This window comes from Calliopsis andreniformis, chromosome 2 (genome assembly GCF_051401765.1).
Source record: "Calliopsis andreniformis isolate RMS-2024a chromosome 2, iyCalAndr_principal, whole genome shotgun sequence".
Lineage (NCBI taxonomy): Eukaryota > Metazoa > Arthropoda > Insecta > Hymenoptera > Andrenidae > Calliopsis > Calliopsis andreniformis.
Window position 1 is genome coordinate 10,404,884 of NC_135063.1, and position 18,212 is coordinate 10,423,095.

General features: G+C 34.3%; 4 protein-coding genes across 4 annotated transcripts; 3 read left to right on the forward strand and 1 right to left on the reverse strand.

Moving 5' to 3' along the window:
• Window positions 1-308: 308 nt before the first annotated feature.
• Hsp90 (heat shock protein 90) lies at window positions 309-3,437 on the forward strand. The gene is made up of 3 exons (XM_076392474.1): window positions 309-634; window positions 842-960; window positions 1,092-3,437. The coding sequence occupies exons 1-3, from the start codon at window positions 485-487 to the stop codon at window positions 2,989-2,991; spliced, it is 2,169 nt and encodes a 722-aa protein (XP_076248589.1). The 5' UTR covers window positions 309-484; the 3' UTR covers window positions 2,992-3,437.
• Window positions 3,438-4,838: 1,401 nt separating this feature from the next.
• Window positions 4,839-9,459, forward strand: Tudor-sn (staphylococcal nuclease domain-containing protein 1). Its single transcript, XM_076389858.1, has 8 exons — window positions 4,839-5,211; window positions 5,686-5,807; window positions 5,909-6,051; window positions 6,138-7,110; window positions 7,190-7,820; window positions 7,880-8,329; window positions 8,413-8,619; window positions 8,694-9,459. Exons 1-8 carry the CDS (start codon window positions 5,161-5,163, stop codon window positions 8,796-8,798), a joined length of 2,682 nt encoding a protein of 893 aa, XP_076245973.1. The 5' UTR covers window positions 4,839-5,160; the 3' UTR covers window positions 8,799-9,459.
• A 170-nt stretch (window positions 9,460-9,629) lies between these two features.
• Window positions 9,630-12,279, reverse strand: LOC143186292 (methylosome protein WDR77). The gene is made up of 5 exons (XM_076389868.1): window positions 12,068-12,279; window positions 11,618-11,954; window positions 11,380-11,552; window positions 11,108-11,300; window positions 9,630-11,034 (listed from the first exon to the last, which is right to left on the reverse strand). The coding sequence occupies exons 1-5, from the start codon at window positions 12,177-12,179 to the stop codon at window positions 10,836-10,838; spliced, it is 1,014 nt and encodes a 337-aa protein (XP_076245983.1). The 5' UTR covers window positions 12,180-12,279; the 3' UTR covers window positions 9,630-10,835.
• A 646-nt stretch (window positions 12,280-12,925) lies between these two features.
• On the forward strand, window positions 12,926-16,450 carry Vap33 (VAMP-associated protein 33kDa). The gene is made up of 6 exons (XM_076389891.1): window positions 12,926-13,142; window positions 14,426-14,581; window positions 14,735-14,841; window positions 14,930-15,109; window positions 15,194-15,295; window positions 15,401-16,450. The coding sequence occupies exons 1-6, from the start codon at window positions 13,085-13,087 to the stop codon at window positions 15,566-15,568; spliced, it is 771 nt and encodes a 256-aa protein (XP_076246006.1). The 5' UTR covers window positions 12,926-13,084; the 3' UTR covers window positions 15,569-16,450.
• The last annotated feature ends 1,762 nt before the right edge of the window (window positions 16,451-18,212 follow it).

The window sequence follows — 18,212 nt, forward strand, 5'->3', positions numbered from 1 at the left end:
GTATCGCGATGTTTCTAGCATGTGCAGTTGTATCGTCATTTCCTGTTACTACGCGAATAAAATTAGAAGCAATCAACTTTATTTTGATTCCCTCACTTATTGCCATTGATCTTGAGTTCTAAGTACTTCCCAAATTTACAGAATAATTTTTAAAACTAGTTTCTGTCGAATATTCTGCGAAAATGTATGAATAAAATGCCTTCAGAGTAACGAATTTGATAGAATGTTCTAGAAACAAGGCAGGCTTCCGGCTAGCGCCTTCTAGAATCTTCAAAGCTCGATAAAAGCAGCCGCGACGCGCCTGCATTCGATACTCTGAGAAGTGACTGCGCGAGCGACTGATCGCTGAGAGACGAACGCAAACTTGCATTTTTCTGCGAAGATATTACGTGCGAAATACCATTAGAAGTGCAAAAAGATTCTAAAGTGTTGAATTTATTCTGTGAACTGATATTATCGTTCAATTGATTGAGGAAAAACGAAAATGCCGCAGGACGTTGCAATGGCCGAAACCGGCGAAGTTGAGACCTTCGCCTTCCAGGCTGAAATTGCTCAATTAATGAGCTTGATCATCAACACCTTCTACTCGAATAAAGAAATCTTCATCCGAGAATTGATCTCCAATGCATCTGATGTAAGTGAAATTTACATACTTGCCTTTACGATTAATTACAGTTACGTCACGAGGCGTTACGATCTAGTATCCTGTGATTCGCTTGTAAATTTCATTTTTCGAAAGAAATTAAACTCGTCAAATAATTTCGTAACAATTTTTTAAAGAAATCTAATAGCAATTAAATATTCAGGAGTAACCGCAACGTTTTTTATTCTTTTGTTACAGGCTCTGGATAAAATCCGTTATGAATCTCTCACAGACCCATCCAAATTGGACACATGCAAGGAGTTGTTCATCAAGATCATTCCTAACAAGAATGATAGCACCCTTACCATCCTTGACTCGTAAGTGTCAAATTTTTTGATAAAATTTTATTATATATATTTGTTTTATTTTAAATTTCTATAAAAATAACTATGCCTCTAATTTTTTTTTTATTTTTAACAAATTATTCATAATTATTTTTTTGTTACAGTGGTATTGGTATGACAAAAGCTGACCTTGTGAACAACCTGGGTACTATTGCTAAGTCTGGTACGAAAGCATTCATGGAGGCTCTCCAGGCTGGTGCAGATATCTCTATGATTGGTCAGTTTGGTGTGGGTTTCTACTCCGCTTACCTGGTAGCAGATAAGGTTTCCGTCATCTCGAAGCACAACGACGACGAGCAGTACTTGTGGGAGTCTTCTGCTGGTGGTTCATTCACAGTCCGTCCAGACAATGGTGAGCCAATTGGAAGAGGAACGAAGATCATCTTGCACATCAAGGAAGATCAGACCGAATACCTAGAGGAATCGAAGATTAAGGAGATTGTTAAGAAGCATTCTCAGTTCATTGGCTATCCAATTAAACTTGTCGTTGAAAAGGAAAGGGACAAGGAATTGAGCGAAGATGAGGAAGAAGAACCAGCAAAGGAAGGAGAGACTGAAGCCGACAAACCTAAGATCGAAGATGTTGGAGATGATGAAGATGAGGACAAGCCCAAAGATGAGAAGAAAAAGAAGAAGAAGACGATTAAGGAAAAATATACAGAGGATGAAGAACTCAACAAAACGAAACCAATCTGGACCAGAAATCCAGATGATATTACCCAGGAGGAGTATGGTGAATTCTACAAGAGTTTAACCAATGATTGGGAAGATCACTTGGCTGTGAAACATTTCTCCGTAGAAGGTCAGTTGGAGTTCCGAGCATTGCTCTTTATTCCACGTCGTGCACCCTTCGATCTCTTCGAAAATAAGAAGAAGAGGAACAATATCAAATTGTACGTACGCAGAGTTTTCATCATGGACAATTGTGAAGATCTGATCCCAGAGTACCTGAACTTCATTAAAGGTGTAGTAGATAGTGAGGATCTTCCATTGAACATTTCTCGTGAAATGTTGCAACAAAACAAGATTTTAAAAGTTATCAGGAAAAATCTTGTCAAGAAATGCCTGGAACTCTTCGAAGAATTATCGGAAGATAAGGAGAATTACAAGAAATGCTATGAACAGTTCAGCAAGAACTTGAAATTAGGTATTCACGAAGATAGTCAAAATAGGAAGAAACTTTCAGAATTACTTAGGTACCACACATCTGCTTCTGGAGATGAAATGTGTTCATTGAAGGACTATGTTGGAAGAATGAAGGAGAACCAGAAACACATTTATTACATTACTGGTGAAAGCAGGGAGCAAGTAGCCAACAGTTCATTCGTTGAGCGAGTGAAGAAACGTGGTTTCGAAGTAGTCTATATGACTGAACCTATTGATGAATATGTTGTACAGCAACTGAAAGAATTCGATGGCAAACTGCTGGTTTCTGTTACAAAAGAAGGCTTGGAGCTTCCAGAGGACGAAGAAGAAAAGAAGAAGCGTGAGGAGGACAAAGCCAAATTCGAGAATCTCTGCAAAGTTATGAAGGACATTTTGGACAAGAAAGTAGAAAAGGTTGTTGTATCGAACAGGTTAGTCGATTCTCCATGCTGTATTGTCACATCGCAGTATGGATGGACAGCAAATATGGAAAGGATCATGAAGGCACAAGCCCTCAGAGATGCATCAACTATGGGATACATGGCTGCCAAGAAACACTTAGAAATCAACCCAGACCACCCAATTATGGAGAACTTGAGGCAAGAGGCTGAAAAGGACAAGAACGACAAGACTGTGAAAGATTTGGTTATGCTCCTCTTCGAAACAGCATTGCTGTCCTCTGGCTTCGCCCTCGAAGATCCACAAGTACATGCATCCAGAATATACAGGATGATCAAGCTTGGTCTTGGTTTTGAAGATGATGACACACAAAACGTTGAAGATGAGAAAATGGAAACTGAAGTTCCTCCATTGGAAGGTGAAACAGAAGAAGCATCAAGGATGGAAGAAGTAGATTAAGGACGCTATTCGTTTAAAACTACTGAATTAAATCCAAAGACTTTATAGAATGTAGGAAGACTGTTACAGAATACTTCTACTTAAGTATTAACGATTTTTTTTCAGTTTGTATGTGACAGAATGAGGTGTCATGCTTACTTAGGTATGCATAATAGTACAATTAAGATTGCCATATTTATTTGATAAATATGAAAGTATAAGAGTTGTTTCGTGTATTTCACACGGTACTTCTCTTAACTTTAAAGCCTGCCACTTGATTCTGTCTTTAAACCTTTTTATATCATTTTCATGTGGCTGCATTGTCACTACAATTTTTTTTTGTATTTTATATCATTTCGGTTTCATGTTCACACTTTCATCATTCCATCACGAAACCACCATGTAGCCAAATAATACTAAAATCGTTGTAAAGTTTCGTGCATAATAAAACATCCTTACGTATTTAAGTAACATGTATATTTCCTTCAATTTCCTGTATTCCATTATCCTAGTAATTTAAAAATTACAAAATATTAAATAAAGTTCAGCATTCAGTTACATTGTTAGTTCATTTTAGTAATAGAATTTAATTTTCATAAAATATCTTAGACTTTGTAAAAATGTCTTTAAAATAGATTACTAATTAAAATTTTTAAAGATACAAATAACTTGAGAGGAATATTACGATCTTTAATTCTGTGCAATAGTGTAACATTTAAATTTAAAACATGTGCAAGGAATTACTAACTTCCTACTTCCTAGACGTTCGCCATAATTATTTATAAAGGTCGTTTAAGTGCATTCACCGCGTATAGTGAACGGATTCACTACGCATATTAGTATATCCTATTCAGATTTAAAAATAGTGTACGTAAAGATTTAATAATTAATTAAGATGTGAAGGTAGATGCTCTAATTCACAAAATCCTACGTCCATGTTCAAGACGGGATGTTTTTAATCCATTTGATCCTATAGATTCATTTACTTAAGTATTTAAATCGGATACTCTTTTGATTTTCTATTCGAGATATTTTCATCGTGAAATTGATAAATGTTTCCTTTATTTCTTTCAGCAATTCCTAAGGAATAAGAGCTCACGAATCTCACGACTGCCACTCATGAGATTTGAGTGGATTCACATTTAGAAGGAACCAAAGTTGTAAACATATTTAGAATGAAATTTTTAATAGCATGCATTTTAAGTATTGTAATACAAGAATACTTACATAGCTCATTAAGAATTTCCATAATTTATACATCAGAATATTTAAAATATCTATTTTGGCTGTGTGTTTAATTTTGTCATCACCACGTGCGCGGATGCCACTCTTGTGCGCGTTTATTCTACGCCTCCAACACAAAATTTATGGCGTTGGAGATGATTAAGAACAGGTATAATATACAAATACATATTTTACTTGAAAAACTTGTATTTTATATAGAAAAATTAGGGTTTAGTTAATTCTTGAAATGTTACACAATGTTTAGAGTAAACACTTTGCAACTGACTACATCATAAAAGATGCAGTTCCTCTCGGTCTTTGTACCAGTGGCATCAAAATAAGCAATAAAAAGCATACCTTTTTATTAAATTTATGTTTTCCTCGAGGCCTGAGCATTTGTTCCTGTAAATCTTCATAGAAGGGGAAAGAATTCTCTCATGAAAATCATGGCTACTCTATAAGAAGGATCCATAACATTTTCTAGACTCCAGGATCAAAGATGGAACCTGCTTCTAATTTTCGGAGCCAAATAATTAGCATCAATAACTCCTAAAGTTTCTTTTTAAATTTATGACTGATTTCCGGCTAGAAGCGGAACAATATTCAATATCAATACTTTTTCTACCGATCAAAACTGCCGGTGCAGGTTGACCGATAGAGCGCGACACTGCAGGTTGTCGAAGTGTTGCGTGTTGCCACATCACCACCAAATCAAACGTACTTGGACGATGTTTCTCTGTGTAGATTGCGCTCGTGCCGACTCCTCCACGATACGTGGAAAGCGTGAGTTTCTCTGCTCCGGTTCAACATGTCAAATTTTTCTTGAATTTCTGACGAATATCCGCGAAAAAAGTAGTAATCCTACGTGCAGATAATTCTTATTCACCGTAAGCTCTCGACAACACGATACAGACGGCGAAATTATAGATTTTTTCTCGCTGCTTAACGTGATAAACGAACGACACGATGAGCGCACCCCAGGGGCAAGTGAAACAACGAAACGGAGTAGTAAAACAGGTAAAGTACTTCAATTTTGCAGGAATCTCCCTCTCGAACAATTTTTTATCCCATTTCAGCTATGATTTATGCACTTATTATTATATATAACCTAATATTTTGACATCCCTGTGATCATATTTCATGTAATCGCGGCGAAAAATCAGCACCGAAAACATATGGTCCTCCCATCGGAGTATTTTCATTTTTTGTGTAATTCGCCTTAATAACAAGATATTAATGGCTATTCGAATATATTTCGTATTTGTGGGATCGTCTATAATATAATATTAACACTTATTTACTCTACACATCCTCTGGTTGATGTTGATATATTTTTAAAGATCCTAAATAAAGCTCACCTTTATCCTATCAGTCTTCTATGAAAAGTATAGTTTAGCATTGAAATACTTTAATATTATACACATAGATACAGGATGAATTAGGAATACAATTGCCTGCTCTATTTTTTAATGCAGAATTTTATATTTGAAGGTTACTTCAGGAGATACTATTGTTATCCGTGGCCAACCTATAGGTGGTCCTCCACCTGAAGCTACAATTACTCTTTGTAACATTACTGCTCCAAAATTAGAACGATGGAAAGGAAATGACAGGTATGTACATTATTTATAAATTATCATGTTAATATAAAGATACTTTATGTTAACTCATTTCTTTTATAGCAGTAAATATAATTATGCTTATTTTTTTATAGCACGGATGAGAGTAAAGATGAACCATATGCTTGGGAAGCCAGAGAATTTTTACGCAAGAAACTTATTGGTCAAGATGTGACTTTTGTTACAGAAAAATCTATTAATACAAATAGAACTTATGGTACTGTGTGGCTAGGAAAAGGTATATTCATTGTTCATTTACTATATAAAATGTTATTTATATTAAACTTGACCATAGTTTATTAAATTATGTTTATATTATTATAGATAAAAACGGGGAAAATGTGATTGAAACACTGGTATCTGAGGGTCTGGTGACTGTGAAAAAAGATACTCGAAATCCTACTCCTGAACAAACTCGATTAATTGAACTAGAAAATGCAGCTAAGGCAGCTAAGAAAGGAAAATGGTCAGAATCGCCAGCTTCTGAACACATACGCGACGTAAAATGGACTGTAGATGATCCTCGAAAATTGGTTGAGAAATTTGGAAAGAAGCCTGTAAAGGCTATCATTGAATTCGTTTTCGATGGATCCACTGTGAAAGCACTTTTATTACCTGATTTCTACAACATAGTATTGATGATATCAGGTGTTCGATGCCCTGGATGGCCAAATGGAAGACGTGAAAACTCAGTTGGCGATCCTTATGCAGATGAAGCAAGATACTTCGTAGAATCTCGCCTGCTGCATCGAGATGTCACAGTAGTCCTTGAATCTGTTAACAATAATAATTTTATTGGCAGCATTCTCCACCCAAAAGGAAATATTGCTGAAATTTTATTGAGCGAAGGTTTCGCTAAATGTCAAGACTGGTCAATTAATAATAGCAGAGCTGGGGCAGAAAGGCTTTATCTTGCAGAGAAAGCTGCAAAAGAAGCTCGTTTACGCTTGTGGAAAGATTATAAACCGTCAGGCCCGCAAATAGAGTTTACTGGTACCGTTGTTGAAATTGTTAACGCAGACGCACTCATAATTAGGACACAGAATGGAGAAAACAAGAAGGTCTTTTTAAGCAGTATTCGACCACCAGCAAGAGAGAAGAAAACTAATGACGAAGCTAACAATGCTGCTAGAAAGGATTTCAAGCCTCTTTACGATATCCCATGGATGTTAGAAGCTCGTGAATTTTTACGTGAAAAATTCATCAGAAAGAACGTAAAAGTTGTCGTTGATTACACTCAACCTGCAAGAGATAACTTCCCAGAAAAACTGTGTTGCACTGTTACATGTGGTAAAACGTATGTTATTAAATTTTATTAATTGTTATAATTACTGTTGTAATTTTTATTAATTCAAACACTTTTCATATCTCTCTAGGAATATCGCAGAAGCATTGGTTGCTCGAGGTTTAGCAAGGGTGATCAAATACAGACAAAACGACGATCAACGTTCGTCTCACTATAATTTGTTGCAAGTTGCAGAAAGTAAAGCAGAAAAATCTCAGCACGGTTTACATGCAAAGAAAGATGTTCCTGTGCACAGACTGGTAGATTTGTCCAATGATCCTTCTAAAGCAAAAGCGTTCCTAACATCTCTGAAGCGAGCACAGGGCGTCAAAGCTGTCGTAGAATTTGTCACAAGCGGTTCGCGTCTGAAACTCTTTTTGCCAAAAGAGGACCAACTTATTACATTTGTTTTGGCTGGTATAAGAACACCTCGATGCCAGAGATCACTACCGGGTGGCGGAATCGTTAAAGCGGACGAATACGGTGAAAAAGCATTAGCTTTTACAAGAGAGCACTGCTTCCAAAGGGACGTAGAAATCAAGATCGAAAGTACGGAAACGAAAGGAAGCGGATTCATTGGATGGCTGACGGTGAATGACATTAATATGTCTGTTGCTCTTGTTGAAGAAGGACTTGCAGAAGTGGTGACGTTCCCCGATTTCGGGGAATTAACAAGGACACTTAAATCAGCGGAAGAACGTGCCAAATCTAAAAAACTGAACGTAAGTAACTAAATAAAAATTCAATTTGTAGACGTATTAATTATTATTATGTCTTATAGATGTGGAAGAATTATGTTGAGGTCCAAGTAGAGAATGATAAAAACGAAAATGATAAAGAAGTTGCTGAAAGAAAAGTCGACTACCAGAAGGTGGTGCTTTCTGAAGTTACCGAAGACCTTCACTTTTACGTTCAAAGCGTTGATCAACGTAGCATGCTAGAAACCATGCTTTCACAATTACGTCAAGAACTATCATCTAATCCTCCACTTCCGGGCGCTTACAAACCCGTCAGAGGTGAATTAGCAGTCGCCAAGTTTACTGGCGATGATCAATGGTATCGTGTTAAAATAGAAAAAGTTTCTGGGACGAATGTCAGCGTATTCTACATCGATTATGGTAACAGAGAAACCATTAATGTGACAAGAGTTGCTGATTTACCATCACGGTTCGCTACCGATAAACCTTACGCCCACGAACATACACTTGCTTGTGTTGCGCTTCCAACTGATGTAAGAATTTTTTTCTATAAAAACCTCTTGCACATATTATAAATATAATACATACTAGAATATCTCATTACATGTTTTTATAGAATGATGACAAGAAAGCCGCGGTTGAAGCGTTTAAGGAAGAAGTAATGTATAAAATGTTACTAATGAATACGGAATATAAAATGAACAATAATGTTACTGCTGTAACATTACTTGAAACTTCATATAATGAAGATATTGCGAAATTACTTATTTCCGATGGAATCCTACTTGTTCAAAATCAACGTGATAGGAGACTTACTAAATTGGTGAGTTTCTTTTTTTCGTATTGCAACATAATGTTTCGAATTGTATGCATGAAAGTTATTCTCTTTTATTTTAGATCGAGGAATACAAAAAAGCAGAAGAAGAAGCAAAACATAATCGCCGTAATATTTGGAGATACGGCGACATACGTGCGGATGATGAAAAAGAATTTGGACTGTAAAAATGCTCAATGCTAATTAAAAAAGTGATTAATACAGGGAAAAAGACATCATGTTATGAACTGCATAATAAATATCTATGAATCTATCATATAGATTTACAAAAATTAATAAATGTCCATACGAGAGTTACATGTTGCATTGATTATGATGCAATTATATTTCACTACATAAAAGTATGAATTGTACATACAACTTCATTAATTGTAATTTTTGAACGAAACAGTGGCATAATATATTGCATAATATTGTCGTCATTCATTACTTGTATTTTGTAGTGTAAAGTTTTCTTATCGATGATTTTCAAAAATACCATACGCATATGATCATGTAAAACTTTACGCGGTTTATGTGCAATTTATTTTTAATCATTTGCAAGTTTATTGGAATAAAAATCATTTTTTTTGTACGTTTCTATCGCATTTAAACTCACTATATGAAAATTATATGAATAATTTACGAAGCATGATTGTACATTTTGTCGAGCTATTCATTTAACTTAATTATGTAAGTTGATGTCAAGAAAATATATTACTATGTTTGAAAAACAAGTGGCATCAGTAAATCATTGTTTAAATTTTAATCAGTCTGGATGATAAACGCAGTATGCTGTGTTGTACATACAAATTGTCATTTAATAAAAATACTATGTAAAAACTCCTATATATTCTTTATTATTAAATTTATTTTACTCGTTACTGGTGCCGCTTTACTTGCATTGGAAATAATCTTTCATTAAGTAAAATATACAACAAACTTTTTATTATGTCAAAAGCTTTTTTTTAATGACATTGTGAACACGGAGAAAATTAGAGATTTATATTTAAATAATCGATTTATTCCTCCCATTGTCATTCTTCTATAAATATTATGTACTACATATAGTGTTAAGCTATGTTTATTACCTTCCTCACAAATTGCGAATACACAAGATTACATGTTTTTGAAATTTAAATATGAAACATGTATATTTGATGTAAATCATAATTTTCAAATAAGAAAAATTTAAGTGATTGATCTTAAACGTATATATCTAAAAAAGATTGATACATTCTATGTATAACACATATGATTTAAACTTAGTAATAATGAAGATACAGTGAATGTTTATAATTAAAGTAAATAACAACTGATAAATAATTATGATTGAAATTATTAAATGAGCAGCATATCATTAAATAATTAATCTATAAAATTTCCAGTTATAATTGAGAATTTGCTGTCTGATGGTACAAAAGAGATAATTATTGTTTCAATGATATTTTAATAACTAAAGTAAATCACTATGTTGTAAGAATAAGTAAACAGAAAAAATATAGTTTTACAATAGTTTTGACTATTCATGGTAGAGTTATCTCTATACGTGTATGATGGTGGTATCTTGTATTTTGCGTGTTATCCTATATTTCTTTCTTATGCTATTAAAACATTCGATTATATTAAATGTTTCCACAATAATGTATTTGCATAACATCATGTAAAATAAATAAAAAGAAAACATTTTTATCATCTAAAGAACAAAACATTTAAATTTTGGTAAGCAATGTAGGAGTGTCATTTTAGAAAATGTTAACATCTTTAAAATAAAAGTATCATTGCTTCAATAATTTGGTAATTAATTATTCTATAACTACTTCCTAGTGGCACAGACATGTTATATACTATGTATTGCAAATAAACTGAAACTTTCGTATTTATATCACAATTTGTTTATTTTCTGAAAATATATTTTATATGTCCGCGATTATCGTTCTTTTGGATGGTAAAGTTACTTTTAGTACTTGATATTTCATATATATCACATATGTTGTATTTAAGGTCTATTCTTCTTAAATGACCTGCTGCTTTGTTATAATAAGAAACATAAGTACAAAATTATAAACAGTTCATTGTGTATTATAGGATATACACAAATTTTCATTATGAAATCAAATTGAAATGTGAGATTTTAATACTATCAAAGTCTATTTTTATGAATAGGAACACAAAAGTTAATATTAGTATACAAAATGTAACATTAGATTATAAATACCCTAGCATTATTGATCATCACAGAAATGTATTGTATGTTTATGCACCATATTGTCCCAAGAACAAGAAATTAACTCATCTTTGAACCATGCAAGCCCACGTACAAAATCAGTATGTGTAGTGTTTTTATATATTGATGAAAAATTTTTATTTATATCAAGTACTTCCACCACAGTATCATCACAGCAGCAAGCTAATTCTTCTGACCTAAGATGTAATAATATAAATTTTAACACTGTTAACAGAACAACTTTACATCACCTTTACTCATTTATAGTACCTTTCTGGATTTGGATTAAATAAAAGTTTGTGTACTGGTCTAGGGAATATACATGATTCCTGTAATGGTGAGGCTCCTATTTTCCTAATATCAATCAAAGTAACGTCTCCACCCTCTGTACCTATTGCTACAATATGATCCAAAATAGTATTCCAATTTACTGAAGTTAAGCCAATGTCTTTCTTTAAAATACCTTGAAAAAAAAAAATAGTAGAACATATCTGCATCATAAAAATACAGTTGATCACATATATTATCATTCCAGTACATACTTTTTGCTGGTTTTGACTGTCTTATATCCCACATTAATGCTTCACAATCTAACGAAGTTGAAATAAATGTTGTATCACTTCTAGGTTGCACATCTACACAAGTAACTATATCCAAATGAGCACAAGTAAAATTGTGTGTTGCAAGTAACTCTGTTGTATCCCAAACTTTTACGCTATAATGTAATTACAATATCATTTTAGCTATCTTATATTCCCCTATAAGAAACAAATAACTCACCCATAATCCATCCCTCCAGTAACTACTTTTACATTATCAGAAAATACTGAAAGAGTTAAAAGACTACTATCATGTTGACAAGCATATCCTAAAGACTGTAGTTCTTGCGAGTTCGTATCAGCTACTTCAACTAAACCAATTACTTGCAAAACTCCGCTATCTTCGCCAATTACAAATTTATTACGTTCCAAATAATCACCGTCGCAAACTCCACTCTCAGTTTTTGTGGCGACAAACGCTTTGTTCCTGTCAAAGTCTGCAGTGTCATTATAATACCAAACGGTGCCGCTCCAATAGCGGTCTGTCATATTACTGCCCCCAAGAATGGCACTATTTTCTGTAAAAGAATCAAGTAGCTAATATTTCTTGGTATTTCATTTAGCGTTAACTGATAAAAATTCGGTTAGCGTCGTCGAGAAATCGCACGAGACATAACCTATCCGATATTACCATTATAAACCAAAATAAATTGTAAATTCTTGTCAGGAACTGGCGGTCTATCAGCCGCTGTCATATTCCTATAAACATCAGCGTTTAAATTAGGATCTATCAATGAATTCATGATGCCTTAATCCTTTTTACGACACACTTGGTTCGAACACGTCACCACGATACAAAACTCGAAGCAGACCATGTGCTTCGCCGGTTTAGGCATGCAGCGCGGAGTGTCGCGCATAAACTTAAACGAAGTAACCGCTTCAAGATGCGTACGAACGCTAGAAAAAGATTCACAACGAACTTTACGATGCAATACGAATATGCCAATTACGTACGCAATTATGGAACATCAGAAATATCACAGGAATTTGTAAATTTGAAATGTTAACATTAAACGCTAAATGCGTTTCAAAAAATCGAAGGTGAACAGGCACTCAACCTTTGCACTTTCGAATGAATTCCACGCAAATAAAGAAAATGCAAATGAGTTCTCAAAACGCTGCAGATCGAAGATTATCGATATTTTCGATTATCATACCCTAGAAATACATAATTCACGCAGTTACGAATTGATATTCAGGATTTTATCGTTTCAAGTGGCGCATTTTTGCCGATCGTCGAGCGTGACGTCGGCTTTTGAAATAGAATCAGCCGCGTTCGGTATTATGGGAAAAGTTTCTAGAGGATGGCGACTCTAGAATTCATGCTCGCACGCGTGCCTCTCACGAGGCTTCGGGATGTGCAGAAGTAGCGAATATGATTACCGCGGTAACGTCTGTCCGTGACGTAACACGTATACTTCTGATAATTTCCGTCGTGACGCATGCGTATTCGATTCGGAGCAAAAATCAGAATTAGTCCAACGGAATCCCGGAAAGTGGCGAGAGTGCGAGACACGGCGGTGCCGCTGTATAAAATATTCGAAGGAACACTGATTAACCTGTCAAGACGTGGTCTCGTGTCGTATATTCACGCGTCGAAAGGTGTTGCGGTTAATCGTCCGTAGGATTCGGTCGACTGCCAGCCAGGATGGGGAAGCCAGAACAAGTTTTAATTATCGAACCGCAAAGCGAGCTGCGGTTCAGGGGTATGCTTAAACGACGAATCATTCTTTCGTGCGCATATTTCCTACACGATCCCGTCGGATCCTCCCGATCGCCCCTGAATTTCCCACAAACCGTGACAAGCCAGGCGAGCATCGTCGGGTTCGTTATCACGGGGCTGCACACGGTGCGCTACGTTGTCAAGATGACGTAAGGTTGACTCCGCTCGCCAATTTCGTTGCATCCCGATTTCCGACTAAATAGGATTACATGCAATGGCCTAGCGTACAAATCATCGGCCCTCTAGGCCGTTCCTAACCCCATTCGTAATACGTCATTCGCTGTCAAAGCTAAGTACAGTCACGATTGAATTCTGCTCCGTTCCTCCCCCCCGTCTTGTCCATCCTTCCTCCGCTGCCAGATATACAGTCAGCATGTTCGTTGAGTTGTATCGAATACGTTTATTTTTCTTCGATACATAAGTATTTACATACGATACACATTTGAACGAGTTGTCCTTAGGCACTCGAATTTCTCGAGGAAATACACCTCGCTTTTAAACGCGTCTAAATCGAATGTCATGTTTCAATTGTGTTCAGCCACACAGTACATACATGTATGCTTGTTTGTCCTTTCCTTTTTTTTTTCCTGCGCGTATTTATATATACGCACTTATAAAACATGATTGGAAAAATAGGCATTAAAGATGGATAGAATGTTTTTCATTGGATGATATGAATTTATGTACTTGTTACTTTTACAGTATTGTTTGTTAGCTTAAATGAGTTGTTGAAAGTATATTTGATATTTATTCACTTTTAATATTAAAGAAATATTGGAGAGTCATTTTATTTCTTAATGTTTGTGAAGATGGGTTACTTGGAGTGTAACAAATTTATCTCATTCGCAGCTGTGGAATATGATTTCATGTAAAATATTCTAAAGTTGTAGTTGCAGAATTAGAACTTTATATCAATAAACATGGATTATAAATGAATTGATTAGAAGTTGTTTAATATTTAGTTGCATGTTATTTGCATGTTTACACATTATACAAATATCTGTTTTTCTGATATTTGAATAAATATCAAAGAAGCAACGAGAAATGCAGATTCATAACTAATCAAATTATGTAATTTTAATTTCATAAATGCGTTACCTTATGTATGTACTGAGTACACAACACAAGATAATTTGTTCTGTCATTAAATTTTGTGCTGTAAAGAATAAGGAATATTGTTCTCCACTTTATAGAAGAGTTAAATGGAAGAAGATATCATAGGCTCAAGATTTTTTAGCGATACATGATTTTTATATTGTATTACAGGTCCATTCACAGGAACAGCAGTCACATCATATATGACATTAACCAATCCAACAAGTCACAAAGTTTATTTTAAGATTAAGACAACTGCTCCAAAAAGGTATTGTGTACGTCCTAACTGTGGATATATCAAACCAAAGGATGTCACTGAAATAGCTGGTTAGTTTTAAGCAACGAATATATTTCCATATATAAATCCACAAATGTTTGAAATTACTCAATTCAGTTTTTAACTTTAATTCAATTACATTTGCAAATAAAAAAATTTAATTCACTGTTCACTGTTGATTCGCAAATTTAATTTTTTTTCAGTGACCCTTCAACCACTTGATTTTGACCCAACAGAAAAAAATAAACATAAATTTATGGTTCAAGCTTTAATAGCTTCAGAGGATGACGATGAAGATTTCACTGATGTGGTATGTAATACTGCTAATGTAAATTACTACTTTCTTTCTGACAGTTTTATTGAGATTTTTATTCACAATTTTTCATTTTATTTTCTAGTGGAAAGATCCAAAACCAGACCAGGTAATGGAATCTAAATTGAAATGTGTGTTTGAAAATCCTATAACTAATACTACAACAGCTAAAACAACTTCAACAACCACAACGACTAAATCAGAAGTAACTAAAAATAATGGCAAAAATGAAGCATTTGGAGAAACTCTTACGTCATTGCCAAAGGTAACAATTATTACATACTTCGTTATGAATTGTAGTGATACTAATATATTACATAACTAATTATAATGGTTTGTTTTTACCCAGGTTCTTGGGGAAGCGGAAGAGAAACTGATTAAAGTATCACAAGAAGTTAGTCAGCTTAGGGTAGAAGAGAGTACTCTTAGGCAGGAAAATCTTCAATTAAGGGTAAGGAATTGAGAAATCTATAAGATAATATATCGTAAAATGCGTGGTATAATTGTAATCATGTCTAGAACGATAGAAAAGTGCAAAGATTATTTTTAATTACAGGAGGACTTATTGAAGTTAAAAAATGCAGCATTGGGAAACGACGCTACTTTAGCAGCAGTCAGAGGTTTAACTTCGCAGAGCAGTAGCCAACTGTCTCCGAATCCTACCAACATTATGATTGCCATTGCCATGGTCATAGTAGGATATTTGCTGGGAAAAATGTTCTGAGCAGCCATTACCTTACCGCATAATTCGGCACATCCCCTCTTCTCCTGTGTTTCTTAGCCTGCCCCCCGCTACCATATACCACGTACCACGGTTCTTCACAATAAATACTATAAACATGAACGGGTAGTGGTTTACAATAATAGAATATTACTCGCTGCAGGAGTGTGCTTATATTTTGGTAAAGCGATTGACCTCTAAATCCTTTTTTAAGAAATAAAATTGTATACGTTGTAGTATAAAGCAGAAAGTTATCATAAATTTTGTTACTGTTGTATAAAAAAATATGAATAATTTAAACATCGAAATCACATTAAAATTATTATTAATATTTTTATTGTTACCTTCACACTCATTCACTGCTTTCGTTCCTACATTTCTTATAAAAGGATTTTCGCTTTACAAATTTCGCTTGCGGCTGTGTCTTTGAAAACCATGTTGCCACTAAGTGAATTATGTATGGGATACAAAATTTATTAAATACAATTCTATGAAATAATCATATTAAGTTACACAGGGAAGATGAATTTCGTTATTTCAAAAAAATATGCATTTTCGTCAAAACGCGAGGATGAATTTGGAATTTTTCTTCTTTTTTTCTGACGCTCTATCAGTACTTAACAATCACACGGTATAAGATTGTACATAATGTATCCAATTTAAGATAACGTTAATAGTGTTTAACACGAAATAGTCAAGAGGAAGAGGGGGGCTGGCTGATTAGTAGTGGTTCGTGACTCAGAAATTGGATACGCTGGCTCTATCCATCAGCAATGGTACATCATATAAGGAATTTAATGCATTAAATTTTTTGACGCTTCAGTGTATTTTTATTTCTTTATGTTTGTCTTATAAAAATTCGAAATAAAGATATTTCGGATGTCATACGATTATATATTCTGTACACCTTTCTGCCAACAATCGTATTTTAATTATCCAAAGTGGTGCATGGTATACATGGATATAGTACCGCTCAAAACCCTGTCGTAATGAAACGACTCGAGTCTCAATATGTACGTATAGTGGCAAACAGTTCGTAGATTGTCACGTCAAGAAAATACTATCAAGCACGTCATAGTTATTATGCATACATAACATCCATATGTCTGTGCCTTAGAAATAGAGGCAGCAATATAATAACTTATTCGTGCTTCATCAACGTTCATTGTTCTAACATTTCTTTAATCTGTACGCCTTTTCTTGTTCCTTCTAATAATAAATTTAGGTTGTTATTGTAGAATACAAGTGTAAGCTCATTATTGAAATACCAAATGTAAAGGCGTAAGACATTTATCATTTACAGATTACTCTATTTATTATTTTTAAGTCATTTATATACCTGACTACATAAACGCTCTTTTATATCGATAGATAGTTTCATCATTCTTCGAGCTTCTGATCCAAATGTTTTAAATTCTCCCTCAAGGTAATCGTATTTTACGAGTATTCCAAACGAATGTTTAACGAGCTATCAGCAACTGGTAGAATGATGATAACGTGAATGTTGCGTAATGCAATCCGTTTTTCTCGTATTATAATTATTATTGAAAGCATCGTTTCACATATCTCTGCTAATTACAAAGTGTATTGATTGGAGTCGCTCCATATCGTGTGTTTGTAAAATAAATATCGTAAACGAACAATTGTTCAATGTATGCCTAAGGCGCAGGTATAAGTTGCTTTCTTCTGTGTGGATATAAGAGACACGAAGGGAAAAGATAATGGCTTGAGAATTCTCTGAAGCGTACGACCTACCTAATAAAGAACCACCTGAGTTCCTATTAAAAGTTTGTTATTAAAATTGTAAGCGTAGGCTCGCGAAATTTTTTCGTCCAAAAATAGACTGTAATCAAATTTTTTCACTCAATTAGTCCACCCCCTGCTAGAATTCTTGATCCATTGTGATGTGTCTCGATGTTACTGTACATTATTACCGTTTAGAATTAATACCGTTAATGAAGTTCACAAAACCGGAATGAACAGATTGCCATTATGTAAATAAAACTATGACTGAAATTATGAAAGTTGTAGAATGCTCGTAACTATATTAATGCCATGAGAAAAACAAAGATATTATTTAGTGAACATATTATAGAGCGATTGTTTGAAATACATGTAGCGTTCAACTTTCTTATTACATACGTGAAATAAAATTGCGAGAAAACGTTAAAGTGACGATGCTTGTACTTTAAATATCGTCAATCAATTATTACGAAGGTTATTCGTCATAAATATAGTTCCAATCGATCGACTGTCTAAGATAATTTTAAAGATTCATTTTAAACTTTCCCATCCCCCAAAAAAGTAGATACGCGAAGTAGCGTAGGTCAGCCTTTAGTCAGACCACCTTCGCGAGTGCATGTGCACTCGTGCGCCCTTCTCTTGAGTCCATTAGGTGGAAAGAGAAGGAGCAAAACAGAAGCAGGAATAATATTGAAGATGGAAAGTATTAATGCACATAAAACATCCTTCATTTATAATATTTCTTCTCTTATTTTCAACACATTAATATCAAACACAGGACTTAAGTATAATTAAATAAAAAATTTCAGAGTTCGATGTTTTAAAAGGACTCCTATATTCCTACATCATTATCCATCAAACAGTAATATTTTCCATCTTCTTCCCCAAAAATGATTCTTCAGCA

What these genes read in the sequence shown, in the direction of transcription:
- Hsp90 (XM_076392474.1), top strand. Translation starts at nt 485, where the DNA reads ATGCCGCAGGACGTTGCAATGGCCGAAACCGGCGAAGTTGAGACCTTC. An exon ending in TGATCTCCAATGCATCTGAT is followed by an intron (nt 635 to 841) that starts GTAAGTGAAATT and finishes CTTTTGTTACAG; the next exon opens with GCTCTGGATAAAATCCGTTA. An exon ending in ACCCTTACCATCCTTGACTC is followed by an intron (nt 961 to 1,091) that starts GTAAGTGTCAAA and finishes TTTTTGTTACAG; the next exon opens with TGGTATTGGTATGACAAAAG.
- Tudor-sn (XM_076389858.1), top strand. Translation starts at nt 5,161, where the DNA reads ATGAGCGCACCCCAGGGGCAAGTGAAACAACGAAACGGAGTAGTAAAA. An exon ending in ACTGTTACATGTGGTAAAAC is followed by an intron (nt 7,111 to 7,189) that starts GTATGTTATTAA and finishes ATATCTCTCTAG; the next exon opens with GAATATCGCAGAAGCATTGG. An exon ending in GTGTTGCGCTTCCAACTGAT is followed by an intron (nt 8,330 to 8,412) that starts GTAAGAATTTTT and finishes ATGTTTTTATAG; the next exon opens with AATGATGACAAGAAAGCCGC.
- LOC143186292 (XM_076389868.1), bottom strand. Translation starts at nt 12,179, where the DNA reads ATGAATTCATTGATAGATCCTAATTTAAACGCTGATGTTTATAGGAAT. An exon ending in ACAGTCAAAACCAGCAAAAA is followed by an intron (nt 11,301 to 11,379) that starts GTATGTACTGGA and finishes TTTTTTTTCAAG; the next exon opens with GTATTTTAAAGAAAGACATT. An exon ending in TTTAATCCAAATCCAGAAAG is followed by an intron (nt 11,035 to 11,107) that starts GTACTATAAATG and finishes ATTACATCTTAG; the next exon opens with GTCAGAAGAATTAGCTTGCT.
- Vap33 (XM_076389891.1), top strand. Translation starts at nt 13,085, where the DNA reads ATGGGGAAGCCAGAACAAGTTTTAATTATCGAACCGCAAAGCGAGCTG. An exon ending in AAGCGAGCTGCGGTTCAGGG is followed by an intron (nt 13,143 to 14,425) that starts GTATGCTTAAAC and finishes ATTGTATTACAG; the next exon opens with GTCCATTCACAGGAACAGCA. An exon ending in GGATGTCACTGAAATAGCTG is followed by an intron (nt 14,582 to 14,734) that starts GTTAGTTTTAAG and finishes ATTTTTTTTCAG; the next exon opens with TGACCCTTCAACCACTTGAT.